General features: G+C 26.0%; 2 protein-coding genes across 6 annotated transcripts in view; both read left to right on the top strand.

The window, feature by feature from the left end:
• Positions 1 to 9,284, top strand: part of LOC135923391 (uncharacterized) — an 89,896-nt gene extending 80,612 nt beyond the window's left edge. For 2 of the 5 annotated variants that reach the window (XM_065458136.1, XM_065458117.1), the window contains exons 11-12: positions 8,566 to 8,690; positions 8,755 to 9,281. In XM_065458136.1, coding sequence (XP_065314208.1) covers positions 8,566 to 8,690; positions 8,755 to 8,821 — 192 coding nt within the window. In that variant the 3' untranslated portion in view covers positions 8,822 to 9,281. Of the gene's footprint in view, positions 1 to 3,904; positions 3,991 to 8,565; positions 8,691 to 8,754 lie in introns of those variants that run through there. The other 3 variants (XR_010571209.1, XM_065458109.1, XM_065458125.1) reach the window with 3 other exon arrangements.
• Positions 9,285 to 19,062: 9,778 nt separating this feature from the next.
• On the top strand, positions 19,063 to 21,268 carry LOC135927364 (uncharacterized). The gene is made up of 4 exons (XM_065463334.1): positions 19,063 to 19,290; positions 20,396 to 20,790; positions 20,834 to 20,958; positions 21,093 to 21,268. The coding sequence occupies exons 1-4, from the start codon at positions 19,063 to 19,065 to the stop codon at positions 21,266 to 21,268; spliced, it is 924 nt and encodes a 307-aa protein (XP_065319406.1).
• The last annotated feature ends 532 nt before the right edge of the window (positions 21,269 to 21,800 follow it).

Here is a 21,800-nt window from a genome sequence, read left to right as displayed (position 1 = left end):
GTATATATACATATGAAAAACCTAAAAATTAAAAAAATTTTTTAGGTTTCTTTAATGTTTAATTTATGAGTAGGTTTAGAATAGTAAAACAATGGAAATTTTCTAAAGTAAATATTGCTGGTGTTATTTATCAAAATCTCTTCATTTTTGTTTTATACGTATATATTTACGTGCTAAGCATTATCCTAAAAAATATTTTGAAAATAATTTGATTTGACTGATTGCCGAGCTCAAAACCCCACTTACTAAATATTCGATTTGACTGATTGCCGAGCTCAAAACCCCACTTACTAAATATTCGATTTGACTGATTGCCGAGCTCAAAACCCCACTTACTAAATATTCGATTGATAAAATTTACTAGTAATATTATTTGAAAAATGTTCATTTTTTGTTTTATATATCTATAATTACGAGTAAAACATATACGAGTCGGTTATCCGCCAAACCACGATATTTTTAAAATATTTTTTGGGATTATGTTTTATATGTATTTATAGATATATAAAACAAAAATGAACAATTTTCAAATTATATTACTAGTAAATTTGAATCTAGGAAAATAATTTCCCGGAAAAAAAATCCCGTGACCCGGATCTGCTCTGCAGTATTTAATTAAATAGAAATGTTTTTTAAAGTCAAATTTCTTCGAGGATTTGAGATTTTAAATAATAAAACGAAAGTTAAATAAATCTAGTTAGTTCACCTTTACAAACTTTCATCAACTTTTAGGTATTATTGAAAAATTATTTTTACACAAATTTTAATTTTTTAGAAATATGATAAAAGGCTTTTCAAAGTTTACTAACTCTTAAATAGCGCCCCTTTTTGTTTTTACAAGGATAAGCTATTTAATAATATAATTTTATAAATTTTGTGGCGAAATAGGAAATTAGCAATTCAATCTGATACCCTCTATTTGATAAAAATTATTTTACTGAAGTATTTACCTACTTTAAGAATTTAACTGACTGAATACAAAATCACTATAAAACTTGCAAAATTATATTTTTTACTGCCCAATTTTAATTAAATACTGCCAAAAATACTGACCACTTTAATCAAAATACATCCAGAGGTGATTATCAGCAGTGAGTATTATATTTTTCTAATCTAACAATTATTATTTAGCTTATGAATTTTTTTCAAAAGTTACAGAAAAGAAATAATTATAATTTTATTAAATGATATATAGAATAATAAATTATATTATTCAAAAGAAACAATTCTAGAACGTATACTCCAATTGAAGAGAGAAAATTGGGCAAGTCCCTTCTCTCTTCTAAATAATCAATGCATAAATTTTTAAAATAGTTTGTTTCGTTGCATAAATACGATTTTTTGGGGGAGTGTATGTCCCAATATTCCATTGGCCGATTTTTCCCATATCAACCCCTATTTCCATCCTTATTTTTTCGAGTAGTTCTCATATCTTCGGTTTTTTGTTGCCTACAATATGCTTAAATCAGTTATTCCATCCTTAAATACATTGTTTGTTCGATTTTCCCCAGCAATCGTAACATTTAACACATTCCATGTTTCTGGTGGGAACTATGGCTCTAATTGCCTTTGAGAGTTTTTCCCATGTCTCAATTCTCCATTCACATAATTTTTATCAAAATAAAACAATAATTCTTTGTTTTCATCCGATACAATGGTTTTTAAATACTCCATACCTCGTTTGACATCGTGTATAGGTAAGAATGCTAATCCATGGATCATAGCTGCAAATAAGCATAACATTGGATCATTCCGATATTATGATTCTAACCCCAATTCCTGAATCTTTCTATGAGTTGATTGAGTTAGATGATAAAAACATCCTTGGATGTTGATATCTCTACCTAAAAGTTGAAAAAATATAGATTAAAATTATGTATAGGTTTTATTTAATATTTATGTCTTTATCAATTTTTATTAATTACACTGTGTGACAAGAAAAATGGGAGAAAAAATAAATAAAAACAAGTTTTGGTGCAGAATTTGACATTGAGTTCGAATTCGTTTTCTAAGTTTTCCCTTCACGTCAAGTTTTAAAAATATTATCGTATAAAGGCAAGTTTTCGAAATCTCATAAATGGTAAAATTTAGGGCTTTATACGGATATATTTTAAAAAGTATCAAATGAAAATCCCTGAAAATTGGTGATAGTTTTAGACTTATATTTTATTAATTTTTATAATTTTTTATCGATTGTTTTTTGAGAAAAATGGTAAAGAATTTCGTTTTGGGGGTCTTAAGTTTCGTATCACGTCAATACCGCGAAATGCATTTTCGCGAATGTCGATTACCGCGAAAAGATATTATAGCGAATGCATTACCGCGAATGTATCATAGCGAATATATTAACGCGAAAATATTATAGCGAATGCATTACAGCGAATGTAATACCGCGAATGCATTATCGCGAAGGCATCATAGCGAATGTATTATAGCAAATATATTAGCGCGAATGCAATACCGCGAAAACATTATATCGAATGCATTACAGCGAATGTAATACCGCGAATGCATCATGGCGAATGTATTAGCGCGAATGCATTACCGCGAAAACATTATAGCGAATGCATTACCGCGAAAACATTATAGCGAATGCATTACAGCGAATGTATTATCGTGAATACATTACAGCGAATGCATTACAACTAACATTATCACAATGCAATAGTGATTTATATTTGACAAAATTATATTTAACCCATTTATTAAGTTCCAAAAAACCAGAGAACCAGCTTAATTGTCTATATTTATTTAAAGTAGCGTTTTAAATTTATTTACCTCGAAAACCACTTGTTATTTATGAAATTCGTATTTTATTAAAAAATATGTAGAATTTGGTATACTTTTTAACGATTAGATTAAGCCGTTTTTTACAAAAGACCCTATTAATAAATATTTTATATTTTAAGATTGATTCTAGTAAAAGTTAATTTTTGCCCCAACAAGCCCCAAACCCCAGGCTTGTAGATTATATTGGTTTATTAAGTCTCCTATAGGATAATTGTTATTATCAATAATACATCATTTGTATATAAATAATTCATAAAAAATTTCAAAATGTGATATATTATTTTTAAAAATGTATAAGTTTTAATTAATTTTTTTTCTAATTCTTTTGATTATCAACCACCAGAAAAGGTGAAAGTTAAAGGGAAAAAAATAGAATTTAAAGCTATAATAGCCAATGAATACTTATTATATCATATTTTTAAGCATAATATAATTAATTCGACCTAATTCTACTAGCCCCTAGTTAATGATATGATTATCCCTTTCCAGCACTAAAAAAATATGTTGATAATTTTAAAAATTTTTTAAATAAGATAAGAGGAAGGGGAACATTGGATTGAGACCTCTATCTTATTAAATTTTTTGTAATCGTCAAAATTATTAATTTTATAGCTTTAAAACATAAAATCTTATCTTTTTTAAATTTAAACATTGTTAAATTTAAAAATAATAAAGGCCAACTCCTGTTTCAAATATAAATCTTAAAATGATAAAAAATATATTTAATTATATATTTTGGTGGTTTCAATAGAGATGATATGTGAATTTAGTTCAAATTTAATATTTTGTAAGTTATTTTCAAATCATATTATTCTGCCTGAAAGGGAATGCCTACAATAAATATTTTTAAACATAATGATTATGAGACTTTCTGAAATGGGAAAAGAAGATTTTTTAATTTCATATTCTGTCTATTTAATTATTTCTAAATCTCACTATGCAAATTGGTTTATTATTCATGATACGGTTTAAAACAATTTCAACTTTAAGAGAGACAGAAGGCCACAAATCCATATTTTTATGCCGTTTAATATTATTGTGAAAAACATTTTAATTATGCTTTAATATTATTTACTTATCTTAAATTTCGTATAAAACAATTTATAAAATACAGAGAAAATATTCAAAATAACGAAATTTGAAAATTTAGGGCAGGGCTTTAAATAATCAGAGCTAAAAAATGCAGACCGAAGAACACAGGTATATTAATTTACGACATTTATATTATTTATTTTATTACCAATTATGACATTGAAATATGTTAAATTCAATTTTGTCTGTACTATAAAAAATAGCTAAATATTAATAAAAGTATAATTTTTTTGGCGTTGATAAAGCTATCCTTTCAAAAATAACCCAGCGGCTGAAATAATATTTTTCTATTAAAATCTTTAGACATTTTTGGAATTGGATAAAAATAAAGTTATTACCAAATTATAATTTACTTCTGACACCTTACTAAGATGAAAGGTGCAATAATTTTTTTTCAATTTTTTTAAAGATTTATAAATAGATTACATGACTTGTTTATTAACTCATATTTTGTTATATTTTATTACTCTAAAATAATAATTTAATTTTTTTTAAATTCTGGAACCCTAACTGAACTTGGGATCAAGACTAGTGCCTGAAATCTAACTCGTTATATTAAAATTTATTAATGTTTACAACCCTTAATATTTTTGATTAGTAATTTTTTTAAATCTCACTTTCGCGTTTCAATTTATAAATAGAATTTAATTTTATTTATAAAACTCTTCATATATTATTAAAGATCAATTCACTATATTGCCACAAAAATGAATTTTTCTAACCAAAAATCTAATAATAATAATATGAGAATACAATTTGCTAGCTGCTTATAGAGTTTTATATTTTTACTAAAAATATAAAATAATATAAAAATATATATTTGCTATTTTCTTTTTTATTATAATTGAATACATTATTGTAAAATTATATATTTAAATAAAAGTACTAATTTTCTTAAGGTTTGCCTTTAGGGTTCGCCATAACCCCGTTCTCCCCTACAAGTTTTCAATAAATTAAAAAGAAAAAACTTGACGTTTAATATTTAAAATAATTAGATTAGAATCTTTTTTATATATTTTGAGTCAAAAAAAAGAAAAGCCTTAGCCTTAATTTCAATAAAAAAAATGTTTTTAGAGCCAATCCCCATTTTAACTTAATTTTCAGATTCAACTAAGTCAGTCGAAAAGTCGATATATATAAAATTGTAACTTTCATGTTTAATATTTAAAATGATTATATGAAAAAGAGAAATCTATTTTATTACTTAGAATCTTTTTTATATATTTAGAGTCAAAACCTTAATTTCAATAAAAAAATGTAACTTTCATGAAACTCCATTCGCGATATGATAATGCATTCGCTATAAATGCATTCTCTATAATGCATTCGCTATAATGTATTCGCGATTATTCATTCGCGATAATTCATTCGCTATAATGCATTCGCGATAATATATTCGCGATAATTCATTCGCTGTAATGTATTCGCTATAATAAATTCGCGATAACATTTTCGCGGTATTACATTCGCGCTAATACATTCGCTATAATATTTTCGCTGTATTATATTCGCGGTAATGCATTCGCTATATTATATTCGCGATAATGCATTCGCTATAATATCTTTTCGCGTAAGCGACATTCGCGATAATACTTTTCGCGGTATTGACATGTAACCCTTAAGTTTTTAATTTGAATTCCCTGCAAGAATCGTATAAATATGTTGGCGGACTACTGCTGGAGTATCTTTTTTGAAAATAAATCATCAACTTCATATTCGCGAAAATATATTTAGATTTACCATTAAATGTTTTTAAATTCGATAAAGTTATTGTTTAATTTGTTTTAAATTCAATCAATTTATTGTATATTACAAGTTAAATCCTAAAGGTTTGTTAAAAGTAAAATATGAGATAGGTTAGCTTAGCATAATATATTTATTTAAATATGAGAAATGTAACTATTTCATTTAAAATAAATTAATCGTACCTTGTGCAGAGAAGAGAACGAAAGCCACAATAAATATATTAAATGTAAGCTATATTAAAAAAGAGAATCTAGGAAAATAAATCCCCTAACTGGGATTATGTAATAACATTTCTGGAGTTGGAAACTTTTAAATAAAAAAGTTTTTATTTTAAGATTATAGTCCCTCATGTGTTTTCTTTAATGAATTGAATATATTAAAAATTATAATATTTATAAAAATAAACAAATATTATTTAGAATAAATAGTATATTTTTTTGTAATGTTCTACTTGAGATAGTCTTTGAATTAAATAAGCTTGTAGGGTATTTTATTTCCTAGGAATTATTTTCCTGGCGATTTTTTTCCGGGGAATTAATTTTCTGGGATTTTTTTTCCGGGTAACTATTTTCCTAGATTCAATTTATTAATACCTTTTAATTGGATTCTCTTTGCTTTTGGGGAAATAAGTAAATCAAAATTTCATCTACGTCGATGTTACATTCTTCTATGCAAATCAAATCTAACAAGTTTTCCATTTGTTTTTTTACTTCATTAATTTCTTCCAACGACAACATCCTCATTTGTCGGAACTTTGGTATTAAAAATGTTGAAACTTTATGGAGCATATGAATTTTAAATTTTTCAATTATAAAATTTTTAGCTCATTTCTTTATTATTTCTTTTTCGCATTTTGTTTTTCTCTCCATTTGTTTTCATTATGCTCATGTAGAAGATTATACCTAATTTTTTTATAAATAAAGAAAAAATGGGCATAGTGTAGGCCTGCAATCATCCTCAAGAGCATTAGTTGCATCTTTATATGGTTCCAAATAATCTATCAGTGTTTTTAAATCTTCCTTTCCCATAGATCCCATTTTTTCAGTCATATCACGAGATTGTAAGAATAAAAAAATCTCATACATTATATAAATGCTTTGTAGCATATTATGCTTTGTATTCCATCTTATATCAATATTTTGTAGTAACGTCTTGCTTAGATATTTTACGTTGCCACTTTGTTTGAAATAAGTCGTCAATGATTTTGCAGTTACCAAAATATTATTAATCTCGGGAGCATTTTCTAAAATAAAAGTTGACTGGAAGGTATTACGAAGTATTGTGTTCAGCATATGTGCTGAACAGTTTAGTCTATTAAACCTAATATTTGAAAAAATAAAAGGAAAATATAGTTCTTTAAATAGGAATTCTCAGAAATTATTATAATATCTACCTAATTAAATTTTATTTAATAAAAAATTTACCCTTCCAAAGCTTTTTTTATATTTGCTCCTTGATCCGTAACAAAGATGAGCTTGGAAAAATATTCTCGAGGAACACCAATTTTTAAAAATTTTTTTAATAATTCTTTAAGAATATTTTCTCCCGTCTTTTTTTCATCTTGAAATTTTGAAATAAAAAGAAATTTTTTTTCTAATTTCCAATTTTTTATATAATGGATTGATAGAGATATGTAATCGGTTTTGGTAAATTCTTCACACCACATATCAGTAGTACATGAGCAAATGGAATTCTTTATCATTTCTACAAATTTAGGAAATAATATTTCCTTAAGATCCTCAGTAACTTTGGATACGTTGCGGCTAACTGTTGTAGCACTAGGGATGATCTTATTAACATCCAATTTACCATATGTTGCCCCTAAGTCGGTAAATATTTGTAAAATATTTATAAATCCAGGTCTTGAAATGCCCTAAAAAAGATAAAAGAATAATTTATTAGATTAAAATACTTAATGTCTATAGCGCAATATTCTACAAAATTCGCTATTAGACCAGATTTTATCGTTTTGTTTAATTGAGAATTGTCTTTTTCAAAATATCCAGTTATTTTTTTATTATCTATCAAATCTTCATAATTTGCAGATGAACATTGATGCCGAAGGAAGAAGGAGGTGCCACTTTTGCTATTATATTTAAAGATGGACTCGTAATCATTGCAGCGAATCCAATCTAGTTTTTTGTCATTTTCATCAAAAATAATTTTAAATTGTTTCCACATTGACCATTTAAGTTTATTATTATTATCTTCATTGTTTTTTATCTTATAAAAATTATTTTTTATTTTCTTAGCTGTATATTCTTTATTCATAATTTAAAATTAAATTAAAAAATATTATTTTGTTAAAATTATGTTATAAAAAATAAAATTTATATATTATATAAGAAAATGAAAATAAAAAGGGCAATATAAAGATAAACAATCATTACTAAAATAAAATAATACAATGGAGTAATTTCATTATTCCCATATGTCTAAAAAATTATTTATTTTAAGAAAAAAGTTTTATTTTATTACCATAAAAGAAGATTTTAATTTGTTTATAGAAAAAGGTTTTTTTATTTGTAGAAAAAGTTTTAATTGAAGAAAAAGGTTGATTTATTTAATAAAAAGTTATACCAGAAAAAGACTTTTTTATTTTTTAAGTTGGTAAGAACAATTTTTTATTAATTAAAATAAAAAATTATAATTTTTTAACCCGCCCACCCATTGTTTAAATTTCTTAACCCACCCGCTCATTGTTAAAAATTTTTTTTAACCAGCCCGCCTGCCCGTTCTTAAAAAAATTTTTCCCGACCAATGCAGACCTCTGTATCAAATTACAATAGTTTTATCAATGTAAAGTTTTGGAATGTTTTTAATGTAACCAAGATATGCAAATTTTCAATATTTCTGATTTTATTTTAATTGTTTAATTCTTTATTAATGGATTTGCCAATAACGATATGATTTTTTTAATAAATAATTTAAAAAAAGGCGAATTTGATATATTACGAGGGAGTTCAAAATTTTTTGCACTACACAAAAATAGAATTTGATCTATTGACTCACGATTCGCTACTTAATTTGTTTCAAACCCAAGTTTATCTTTTGGACGAAAAGTATGTTCGATATAATTATATTTTTTTATTTTCTAATGCTATTTAATTATTCTATTCATCAAAGAATAAAAGGAATTCAAGCGCGCTCCCAATACATCAACGAATTGAAATTAGATAAAAAGGGAACATAATCCCCACTAACATTTAATTACTCTATCCAATTTTTATTACCAGGTTATATGTAAACATGCACACTATCTTTTGTATAAAAATTCTATACATCCATTTATTATGAATTATTATAAACAGACATAAACCCTCCATCTCAATTACATTATTCATAATATGTAATTTGATTTTCCATATCATGATATTTAAATATAATTTGTAAACAAAATTAGTTTTTTATTGGAAGACATATTTCTTTTGCAATCCCTCTTAGCCAAAATAATATATTGTAATATATATCTTTTCAAACATTTTGACGAAGTGTATATAAGAAAAACGAACATATTTGAGATAAATATTATTGTTAAATTTTGTTATTTTATGTTTTTTTTAGAAAAAATGCATTTATATAATATATCCATGAAAATCTGAAATTTCATGCTGGAATAATGAAATAGAATATGTTGATAAATCAATAAAACATTTAGATTTTTTATAATGTAAGATTTATTAAACACTATATGGAGGTAAATTGCAACATATATAACTAAAAAAATAATCTTGAAAATGTCTCCTCTGTGGAGCCTGGCAAAGTAATTTTTTCACGGGCCGACCCCGAATTTAAAATTTTTTATGTCCGAGTTAGACCTACCTTATTCTAAAATTGAGGTCGCGTGACTTTCAATGATTAAAATAATAAAATTAATTTACAAAGCGGAATTACGCGGGATAAACGCAATTACATTTTGTGTTGGTGAATTTATTTTATCCATTTTTCATATTTATAAAATCAAAATATAAAAAAATTAAATGGAAATACATATTTTTCGAAAGCTATTTTATTTAAAATATTCTAATTTTTAAGAAATAAATTTTGCTAATTCTTCAATTCATGTGAAAATTTTGCTTTATCATTAATATAGTTTCTAATAAATCAAGAGGGAGGAACGATTTTTTAATGATCTATCAAAAATATATAATTACAAATTTTTTTTCTAAATTTATAGCTTGATAGGTATAATACTGAAATCCTTTTTCCTATTTTGAAAACTTCAATAATATATCATTTATTGTAAAAACTTTATATTAATATCTAATATCATGAAACCATATCCTTTCTCAATATATTGGATAATTTTTTTTAAATATTTTTGAGCTACCTTTTTATTCTTCAATCTGGCCAATGTTATAACATTTGGTTAACATGGATTTTACAATTATCCCTTAAAATCCTTGCTATTATTGAGCCGCCAATCATATCCTCCATAAATGAGAATAAGTCGATTATTACAATATTATTATATTCAATTTTTATTTTCATTTTATCTAAGTAGCTACATACAAATACAAAAATCATCTTCAAAACCTAGTTTATGGTGTGTACATCCTATCTGTTTTTAATTAATTTTAGACGATTTAAAAAGTTTGGAAATTTGTTTTTTTAAGGGCTATGTGTGGAATAATTGTAAGCAGAAGCTAATCTGATCATATAAAACTTAGATTGTTTCAATCTAATACGGGAGACCGGACCGGGGTTATTTTTATCCATTAAAAATAAGTGTTATAAAAATAGACTAAGCAAATTTATCAAAATATAGAATTTTAAAAAATATCATGGTTTGTCAAGTGATTAAATCTATATTTTATTTACTTTTAATTTAATGACCCGTATTCCCTCAAAACTATAAAAATCGTAACAATTTCATTAAAATTATTTTATTTATTCTATGACAAATATAAAATTATTTACAAATATTAATAAAATGAATATCAAAAAAGATAACGTTGTTTAACAAATTTATATTAAGTTTTATGATTAAAATATCGTCTAAAGTATATTTGTCAAATTTATTTCGTAATGTGGTTACTTTGTAGTGCACTGAAGGATCTTTCCATCGATATATGTGAGCAAAGATCAGCTAGAACTACTCGCTAGAGGGATATTTTGGATAAATGTAAAAATATTTTGATGGGAAGGCAATTTTAGGCTATACATTAATTTGTAATATCCATTATCGAATTAGAGTTAAACAACAAATAAATTGATTTCAGCTTAAAATTAAAGTCGGGCTACTAGAGTCAACTCATGAGGTGACTAATGTCAACTCCTGAGCCAGCATATCTAATCTGTTTGAGCCTTAGCCAATTTTTACAACTTTAGGGCAAGAATTAAATCAACATAAATTATCCTCATTTTTCGATGATATATGAATTATAAATATCTAAAAATCGATAAATTCCTATAATAAATTTTTCCCGGTCTCAGAAGGTAATTATTTCGAATTCCATATCAATTATTTAATTAATATGAAATTGAATTACTCGTCCTCTAATTTTTAATTTTGAATATAAGTTTACAATTTAAAAAAAAAGACTATTATTGAAATATTAGTCCTCTATGCATAAAATTGAGCAAAACATTAACAATAAATTATTATAAGTTGATTTGGGTTGGTGCTCGGGTCTGTTCTCGGGTCGGTGCTCGAGTCGATTCTCGAGTCGATGTTCGGGTCTGTGCTCGGGTCTGTGCTTGGGTCGGTGCTCGGGTCGGTGCTCGGGTCGGTGCTCGGGTCGGTGCTCGGGTCTATGGATTTGGTCGACCAGGTCGACCAATTTGGTTGCTTTGGATCTGGTTCATTTTTTTAACCAAAAACCAGAGTCGTGGTCGTGTAAAACCAGCAGTCCATTAATTGATCCTTTGAAATTGTTTAACGGTATACCAGTGGAAGGAACCTCTTGTGAATTATACATTAAATAGAAAAGTTTTGGAATTTTGACAAAATCTAAAATTAGAACCAACATTTTTTAGTTAAGGCCAATATTTAATGCCTTAATTGATTCTCTGTATTTTTCAAACAGAATGATCAAAAAAAATTAATCGGAAGTTAGTTATCAACAAATTAAAGAAAGTGAATAGAGCATCAATTACCGAAACGTATGCCATTGTGTAGCCCGTTAATTGATCTTCATACAGGATGCCTGCAGAATCAACCGTTAGCGAGTTATGAGCAAATTAAAAATGGTTTGTATATAGCAAATATCGGATATGGCAGAAATAATATTCTGAAACATACTATATTATTTAGTGTTTAATTTGCACCTTTATAATCTCCAAACCGGATATCGATAACACTAGCTAATATCAATTACTGAAACTTATACCAATGTGTAGCCCATAAATTGAACTTCAATCCGGACCAAACGTTACTAAGTTATAAGCAAAAGATAGGCATTAACACTTTGCCAAAACCGAAAATAAAAAGATCATGAAATTGGCAATTATTTAATTTTTGCTTTAATATTCTCCAAAATGGTTACATTTAAAAGCGTGAAATTGACGGAATTACTTGATGTAAATGAGGATCAATTACCGAAACTTATGCCAAATGCCAATGTTTAGCCCGTTAATTGATCTTGAATCCTTTAACTTTATGCCGGTGGAATGAACCTCTTGTGAGTTATAAACAAAATATAAAAGTTTTTGTCATTTTGTTAAAATCTAAAATTAGAGCAACCATTTTTTAGTTAAGGCCAATATTTAGGGCTTTAATTGATCTTCCGCATTCTTCTAAACGGAATGTCAAAAAAATTAAATTGAACTGATTTTTCAGCAGAATAAAGAAAATGTGAATTTTTAAAATGGCGGAACAACTTGAGAATCAATTGCCAAAACCATTCCATTGTGTAGCCCGTTAATTGATCTTCATACCAGACACCGGTGGAATTAACCGTTAGTGAGTTATAAGCAAAATAAGAAAGTTTTGGCTCTTTGCCAAAACAAAATAAAAAAGATCATATTTTGATAGCTTTGTGAAGTTGGTTAACAATTGAAATCACTGACGACGAATAATATTAGTGCTTCGTTAGTGCTTCAATCCGTATAGTAGGCGAAGTTAGAATAAAATAGTTATAAGCAAAAATAAAAACTTTGGTCAATTTCATTCTTAAAAGTCGATTAGAAGCATGAAACATATATTATTCTTTAGTGGTTCGTTAGTTGGCTTAGTGCTTCAATCACTTTTGTAGCCGAAATTAAGAATAAAAAGTTACGAAAAAATAAAATTTAAACAGTAATGGCGGCCAACCAAAACAAAAATATAGAAGTACTAAACATCCAGTTTTCGCCGCTATATAATGCTTAATTAGTACATTCAAATTCCGTAATTAATTTAGTTAACCGTAATATAAAAATAATTAATACGCTACGGAAATGTTTTGAGGTCAATTCTGACCAGAAAAATTATGGAAGCACTAATGATGAAATAGTGCTTCGTTAGTAAATGTTAGTGCTTTAATCAGTTTAGTAGCCGAAATTTAAAAAAAAAGTTATTAACGAAATAAACAAAAAAATGGGGGCATACCAAAACATGAACTAGGTTAATTAGTTCATGAAAATTTTTTATATTACCACAATTTTTATACATAGGAATAGGACATATATGTTGAGTTAAAAAATAAGTAGGAAGCTCATTAGAAGTCTTTTGTGAAAGAGATAAGGATTTAAAAAATTTATACAAGTAGTTAACACATGTACACAGAGTAAACAACCATAATTCATCTATAATATATATAAAAGCCATGTTACAACGTAGTAGCCAATAGTATTATCTTTTAAAAAAATATTCGTCCAATAAAAATCACCATATTATTCGGTTCAATGATAATATCATACCATATCAAACTAGAATTCTTAGGTTAATGATAGGTGCATTAAGTTAGTACCTATCAAATTTGTATTTTGTTTATTTTTCATTTGGATAGGTACTACCAAATCTATTTATAATATATATTTTAAAAAATGTAAAATTCTACTTGGTGGTTCCGTCCTTGGAGAAATGATATATAGGAGGCCGGACTCGACCACGTGATTCCGTTATAATATATGTTAAATAATAAGTTTTTTACATTTTAATAAATTTTGGTCTGTATTTAACAAATTAGGTAGGTATTTAGGAAATCTCCATGCGTTGACTTGGTAGTATCTATCATTAACCGAGAAATATTCATTTTTCAAAAGTATAATTTTTAACAAATTTAATTTAGATAAATAAAATCTCAAAACTCTTGAGAACATGTGCCTTCTATTATAAATATTCCCATCTAATAATATTTGCATTTTATTCAATTATATATCTTTGTTACAATCTTTAAAAAAATTGCCGATTGGGCTTGAAAATGTTGTCATTTGCAGACCTCTGGTGATAAATACATGGGAAAATAAAAGTGACAGACGCATATCATTTATAAATGGACCATTTGGCCGAGGTAAAATCCATTATAATCTGCTCTTTTCTTAATGTCATCCTGACTAGAGGTCTGCAATGGACAAGTTTTGTTGCACCTGTCTGCTCATTTATTTAAAAATTTTGTTTAACTTGCCTGTCCAATGTTTAAAAATTATTATATTTGGCTCTATGTATTATTTTAATGTTTTTTTATTTAAACTTATAAATTATGAAATAAAAAAATAATATCTAATAATAAATAGAAATTAGTTGCTCATTTTGCCTGAAATATATTTCAAATTCACCTGCCCATTGTTTTAAAAATATTTTTTAACCCTCCCACTCACCAACCTAGTGGTGTTAACAGCTAACTTTGATCAAATCCAATATAGCATGGTCAATATTATCCCCTAAAAAAACTTAAACGTCTATATTTAGCTTCAACTTAATGATAGAGACTATTTTTTTTAGAATAAAAATATGGCTAAAACGATAGCTGGCCAAAGTTAGATGGTTTAACAAATACACCAACCCAATATATTTCAGTCTATCCGTAGAATTTTGAACTTTTTTGAATTTTTTTAAGGCAAATGGGTAAAAATAGGTATTGTTAACATGTTAAATTGAAATTGCAGTGAAGATGAAAGTGACAATTGTCATAATCGTTATTATTGTGAATTTTTTTAAGGCAAATGGGTAAAAATAGGAATTGTTAACATGCTAAATTGAAATTGCAGTGAGATGAAAGTGACAATTGTCATAATCGTTATTTTTGAACTTTTTTGAATTTTTTTAAGGCAAATGGGAAAAATAAATATTGTTAGCATGTTAAATTAAAATTTCAGTGAAGATGTACCACAGGAAAGTGACAATTGTCATAATCGTTATTTTTGAACTTTTTTGAATTTTTTTAAGGCAATTGGGTAAAAATATATATTGCAAACATGTTAAATTAAAATTTCAGTGAAGATATACCAAAGGAAAGTGACAATTGACATAATCATTATTTATGAACTTGATTAAGTCAAAGAGCAAAAATCGATATTGTAAAACCTATTCTTTTAATATTTAAGAAAAAATTTTTTAAATATTTTTAAGTATCTCTATTTCCACAAATAAAAAATAATTTTTTTTTTTACTACATATAATAATATATCCATGTTGACTCATCCCCAATTTAGAGCGGCATCAGAAAGTATAATCCGAATAAATAATCGTTCTTATTGTGATAAAATGAGATATATATTTTTATTTATGTAATTTTTATAATATAATTCTTTAATATCTTATTGCCGGAGGCTGGGCCAGAAAATCAACTATCATATAAACTCATTCAAATAAAATACTTATATAAAGATATTTTATGTAATTATAATGCAAAAATAATAATGAATCGACATTTTATGGATTCAAACACGTTCTTCTTTGTTGTAAAAACCTTCCAGCAATGTTATATTCTCGTTCAGATGAGGTACTATTTGCCGGAATTACCAATATTTTCCTTGCTATGACAACTTTAGCAAATCTCTTTCTTGTTGTTTCCACCAAAGTAGTTTTAAATATACAAGAGTTTTTATGATATCAAAAAAGGACATTTTAATATTTAATATCCAAAAAGTTCATAATAATCATTTTTTTTAAATATTTACTTAAATGATTTTAAATTTTTTTAGCCCACCCGCCCATTGCTTAAATTTTTAACCCCCCCTCCCCCCCCCCCATATAATGCAGAGCTCTAACAGAAATCATCAATTGATGGTTTTTGTAATTTACTAAATATATTAAAAATACCGATAGACATTGATGTCTTGTTTGAGGAGATTGTAATTCTTTTTTTTTTATGATTCGCCAGAATACTTAAAGTTAGATGGTCTAAAATTAGAGAAGAATTGGGTGAAATTTTTTTCTTAATAACGATAAATCCCCATACTTGGAAAAAATAGGTATGTTTTTTCCTTATCTCATTTTAATGGCTCATCACAGCGCATTTTTAGCCTGGCGAGGACTGCCTGGAGAAAGGAGAGAAATCGGATTGCTCTAACAACATTAGAGGCCGAGCTAATGGTTAAATAAAATTATAATATGTCATGCCAGCAATTTTATAAATATCTCAATAACGATGGTAAACGTTTAGTTCCATTATTTAAATCTCAAATAAAATATAATTAATATTATAACCCTAATTTTCCATATTTTTTTATTATTTTATAAAATCCTATTTATACATTCGCATAAAATAAATATATTTTAATAAATCAAGATGTTAATAAATCAAGATGTTAATAAGTAAAAATATGTAACTATTTTATTTTGAAAAATAGTTAGCGACTTTGTATTTATATAAAGTAATTATAAAAAATAACAGGCGGATAACTAAGTCAATTCAAAATACTGGGCGAAGGCCGGCAATTTAGCGGTAGCAATTTTTATATTTCTACCGCAATTTTAAAATTTTGACCTGGCAACCCTGGACTGGACTACACATTAATATTGTAATTTAAATATTTGGCCAGCTACTAGTTGTATTTGATTATAAAACCTACCTAAATAACTAACAATGAAATTTATACCTTGTTTTTTTTTATCGAGATTATAATTTATGCGATATCAGGAAAAGGAAATTGCATTATCATTGTACAAAATAACTTTGTATATATTATCTGTCTGTACCAAATTAAATTTCAATTCCCTATCGTCGAAATTTTAAATTATTGAAACTAGATTATGTAGATTTCTAAATATTAATTTATAAAAGATTAATATTTGCATTTTATATAACATTGAATATAGAGAAGTAATATTGGAAAAGAGCTCGTTTTGAGCCTAATTTTTAAAAATGATCAAGTCAATAATTCAGGTAGAAAAATAATGACTAAGCCTCAGATTCTTATAATAGATGTCTAAACCTTAATACCATATATAAGAAAAATAGCTCGCTTAATATTCTTAATTAAATAGTGAGTTTATAATAATCGGCTCAAATATAGTCTTTTAACACTTCATTTAATTAAATTTATAAGGTGAAGGGAAACTAATTAAAAAATGACGAATAATTGAAGCACAAAATAAAATTGTTAAATATATAGGATGTAGTGTTGTTAAAGTTACTTTTAAAACATAACTAGTTACAGTTACTAGTTGCATTCGCAAAAATATAACTAGTTACAGTTATTTTTCAAAAGTAACTAGTTACATTATAAGTTACTTTATACATCATTCATATAACGCATTTATTTAATATAAAAAAATTATGATGTTTAAAAAAATATACAATTTATTTATATAAAAAAATAAGTAAACCGAAAAAAATATCGGAAAATAGAATATTTATATTTACATCGAATAAAAATATCCTATATATTTGCATTGAAAAAAAAACATATTTATTTTTCATAAAAATTTGAGTTTAATAAATGTTTATTTGCTTTTAACAACAATTGGATTTCAAAATATTTATCTAGGAGACGCGCTCGTTTCTCTCCAAAGATGAGCTTCCCTAGACTGAATAAACACTCTACAGGAGCATTTGATGTAATAACAACATTATATTTAATAAAGAGTATTTTTAAATTTGGAAAATCGTCATACAAAGATAATGTGATGTTATTGGATTTAATAAAATTTTCAATAAATTCATCATTATCAATAATATTTTGACGCTTTAAAAAATCCAACTCATCTAATGATGTTTGTTGCGAACATGAGCCATTTGTGTTAGATTCACCGCGAGGTATTAAAGTATTTAATAAATTTAAAATTTCCATCTTTTTGATTTATTCGAGTAATGTTTCTTCCAAATGTTTTATATAGGCACTGAGAAAAATGTTTTTTAGACCTAAATATTTTTTAATTTAATATGATAAAAGAATATACATTACAAATTTATATTAATTAAGTTACAAAAAGTATGATCTGGTTATAAATTTAAACCAAATTGATATAATTATCCTGATTGGTACTTAAAATCTAAAAATATATTTAATATTAAATTTAACTAAGGATAAATTAGAAAAAGTTGCTCTATGCTAAGAGATTTTAGACTAGGGTGTTAGTAAAAAATTAATAAATGCTTATTTATTTATTATAAAATGATTGATATTTACAATATTTATTGACCTTAGTAGCCTTTAATGAATATTTTGGTTAATTTTAATTAATATAATTTTTAGTTGAAATATACTTAGATTTTTATCAACCTATTTTAATTGAAATGCCTAGAGAGATTATTGCTAAACATAGTGGAGAAAAAACACTTATAGTTTATTCTTACAATGAATTAATTTAACCTATAATTAGTTGATGTTATAATTTCTGTTTAATAATAGGATCTATCAGGTTAAATTGGTCACTTCAATGTGAGATATATTTAATAAGGTGATTAAGGAAAAAAATAATACATAAGAAATTGAGTTAATTATAAAGCTTAAGTTTAGACAAAGGAAAACTTAACTTATTTTCAATTAACTTAATTTAGATTTGATATTGCTACATATTTTGTTCTATTTAAATTAATAAGATTTATAGGTTATATTGGTCACTTTCAGGTAAATGTTTGGTCCAGAATTAAAAATCATCTCTTGACCAATCATCTAAATTTACATACAACACTTCTTCATTTCAACAGACTTTTGTTTCATATAAAGATACTCAGAGTTGTTAAAAGATCGAATCGAAAGATCGACGATTTTGGATTCGATCGCAAATTTGTCAATTTTACGAGATTTATGATTCTGACTTAAATTGAGGATCGAGATCGAGATCATTTTGTTTAAAATTCGATCCCGATCTTTTTAAAAATTAATTTTTTACTTAAAAAGCAATAAATAAAATAAAAATTTTGAAAATTAAATTAAAATATTATTTTAAAAAAAAATATCTATCGTCATATTTTATCAACTTCCATTATCAACTTCCATTCCATCATTTATTTTATAGATATATTTATTCATCCTAAATTTTACGAGATTTAGAGCTCTTACAAGTTATTTAATATAAATTTATAATAATATATTAATATTTATTTTAATAGGTAAATGTAAATGTCCATTATAGATTTAGAAGATTCTATTGCTTCTACTATTGATCTAACAGCAGATATAAGTGAGAATGAGAATCTTTTACCATTTTTGAAATTACGTAAGTATTTTACTTTATGTGAAATGGATGAAAGCAACTCTTATAATATGATCAGCACCAAATGCCGTCTATGTAAGAAGATAATATCATCTTCCAAAATATCGTCCTCGAACTTAAAGAGACATTTACAAGTAATTCTTTTAAATTTTTTTTATTTGATAATCTTAATGTCAACATGTTTAAATTTAATTTATTACATTCCTGAGTTGAGCAGGTCCTACAGAAATAGAATCTAGATACAGATTCTTTATAAAAAAAATGAATTATTAGATACAGTATAATTAATAAAATATTTGATGAAGAGTTAATCTTGGTTTTGTTGTTTATATTTAATAATTAGGCATTTATTTTTTAATACTACTATTATATTAGTTTAATAAAGAAGAGTATTTATAATAAATGGAAGTGTAATAATGTATTTTGACTTTCTTTAATATAATTAAAACATCCAGTTCAATGTTATTTGATTGAACTTAGCAATGTTTCACCAAAAGAAAAATAAATATCTATTCTATTATTTCTTTATTATAATATGTTAAATCTAATCAATTAGTATTATAGTTTCAGTTTGAGCTTGATTATATAATCCTCTTGACAACATTTTTAGGGCTTTTTTTAATAATATATTTTGAATTGAAAGTATTTTTTGTATCATTTGACTCAATCCATAAGTTCTTAAATGCCAAAAAGCCTCATTATATTCATAATAGGAAAATACTTTTCAAAATCTTTGGCCCATATCATCTTGGGAAACTTTTAATAATGATAGACAATATTGTAAACTTAAATTTTTAAAATAACCTACCCCCTTTTAACCATTAATAAAACATACTTTAATATGTTTAACAAAATTTGTTGAACCCTTAATCCATAGTTCTTAAATGCCAAAAAGGCTAATTATATTCATATATAGGAAAATATTTTATCAAAATCTTTAGCCCATATCATCTTGGGCAACTTTTAATAATGATAGACAAAGACAATATTACTTAAAATTTAAAATAACCTATATGAACATTTTTTAACCATATATAAATTAAATAATATACTTTAATATGTTTAACAAAATTTGTGTTGAACCCTTTATCATTTTTTTGTTTATATAGGTTTTACATTCAGCCTGTACATTGTTTTTTTAACTTTAAATTTCCATATAAAATTTAAAAAATGAAATTTGATTCAGGAGAAGTTATTTTCATCCAACTTTGATACATACTTTTTTTTTCTTTTATAAAGAAAAAGCACAGTGAATTTAAAAATGAGATTACCAAACACCTCAACGAATTCTCTACACAAAAAAATATATCACTGCAAAACCAAAGTGGTTCTGGTTGCAAATCCAGACAATCTAAATTAAATTTTAACAATCTAAACATTCCAGCTGTATCGCAAAAAACAGCAGACAAGGTTATCATGAATTTTATTATTGACACCTTCCAACCACTGTCTCTGGTTGATGATCCTTCATTTGAAAAAATGATTAAAACTTTTTCTCATGCGACAAAAATTATTTGTCGCCAAACACTGGGCAACAGGATATCTACTTCCTTCTCTTATATGACGACAAATCTTATAAGAGATTTGTCTGAAGTTTCATGCACCACTGCTGATTGTTGGAGTGGGCATCGAAGGTATATTATATTTATATGAATTTTATAATGTTTATTTTATTAGGGCTTTTATTGGACTTACTGCACATTGGCTGGATCCGTTAACCCTCAAGAGAAGGTTAGCCGCTTTGGCACTAAGGAGGATAATTGGGAGGCAAACATATGATGTTTTGGCCAACGAAATCATGGGTATCCACAAGTTTTAAAAAATTCTTAATAAGGTGGTGAAGATGGTGACTGGCAATGTAACCAACTTTGTCAAGGCATTTAAGTAATATTTATATTTAGCAAAAAATATTTAAATAAATTTATTATTTCTAAAGTTTTTGGAGAAAATGAAGAAGATAGTAGTGAGGATATGGAATTGATAAATTTGGATGACATATTATCCGTTGATGACCCAATTATTCCTACTATCAGCCTACCAAAACATCAACGTTGTTGTTGCCATAATCTTAATCTTATTGCAACAACAGATGCGGAGATGGCAGATAGTTGATCTCAATTATAAACGAATATCTAGATCCACTTTTGCAAAATGTTTTGCTTTAGTTATTAAACAAAATATGTCGTCAAAAATGGCGGATATTTTATTGGAGAAATTGGGAAGATATTTAATAGCTCAACAAGACAAGATGGAATTCTTATTACCAATCCATGATATTAATAGATAAGATGCTTTCTGAAAAGTTTGAACAAGTATGTGATCAAATTAGATTTGCAATGTTTAGGCAAGAGGAATGTTTTTTTGTTAAAGAGTATGCAACAGTAATACAATGATATTCTCTAAATAAATTTAAATTTTATAGGCTATGGAATTTTTGGCGATCTCGTTAAAAATCTTGGAACGGGAGGATAATATGGAGCAGGGATATCTAACTCCCGTTTTATCGATATTGATAGATAAATTAACGAAATTTAGCTTCCTGCGGTATTGTCAGCCCCTGGTAGATAGTGTTTTTAGAGGTATTGATAAAAGGTAATATTTTTTATGCAATTATTTTATATTATCAGATATCTGCAAAATATAT

The sequence above is a fragment of the Gordionus sp. m RMFG-2023 genome, chromosome 1 (genome assembly GCF_954871325.1).
Source record: "Gordionus sp. m RMFG-2023 chromosome 1, tfGorSpeb1-WG-v2, whole genome shotgun sequence".
NCBI classification, from domain to species: domain Eukaryota; kingdom Metazoa; phylum Nematomorpha; class Gordioida; order Chordodea; family Parachordodidae; genus Gordionus; species Gordionus sp. m RMFG-2023.
This window is presented reverse-complemented; position numbering and strand designations above follow the sequence as displayed.

Coding starts and splice junctions, on each gene's coding strand:
- LOC135927364 (XM_065463334.1), top strand. CDS start 19,063: ATGTCCATTATAGATTTAGAAGATTCTATTGCTTCTACTATTGATCTA. Junction 19,291..20,395: donor ACTTAAAGAGACATTTACAA/GTAATTCTTTTA, acceptor TCTTTTATAAAG/AAAAAGCACAGTGAATTTAA. Junction 20,959..21,092: donor TTTGGCCAACGAAATCATGG/GTATCCACAAGT, acceptor TTATTTCTAAAG/TTTTTGGAGAAAATGAAGAA.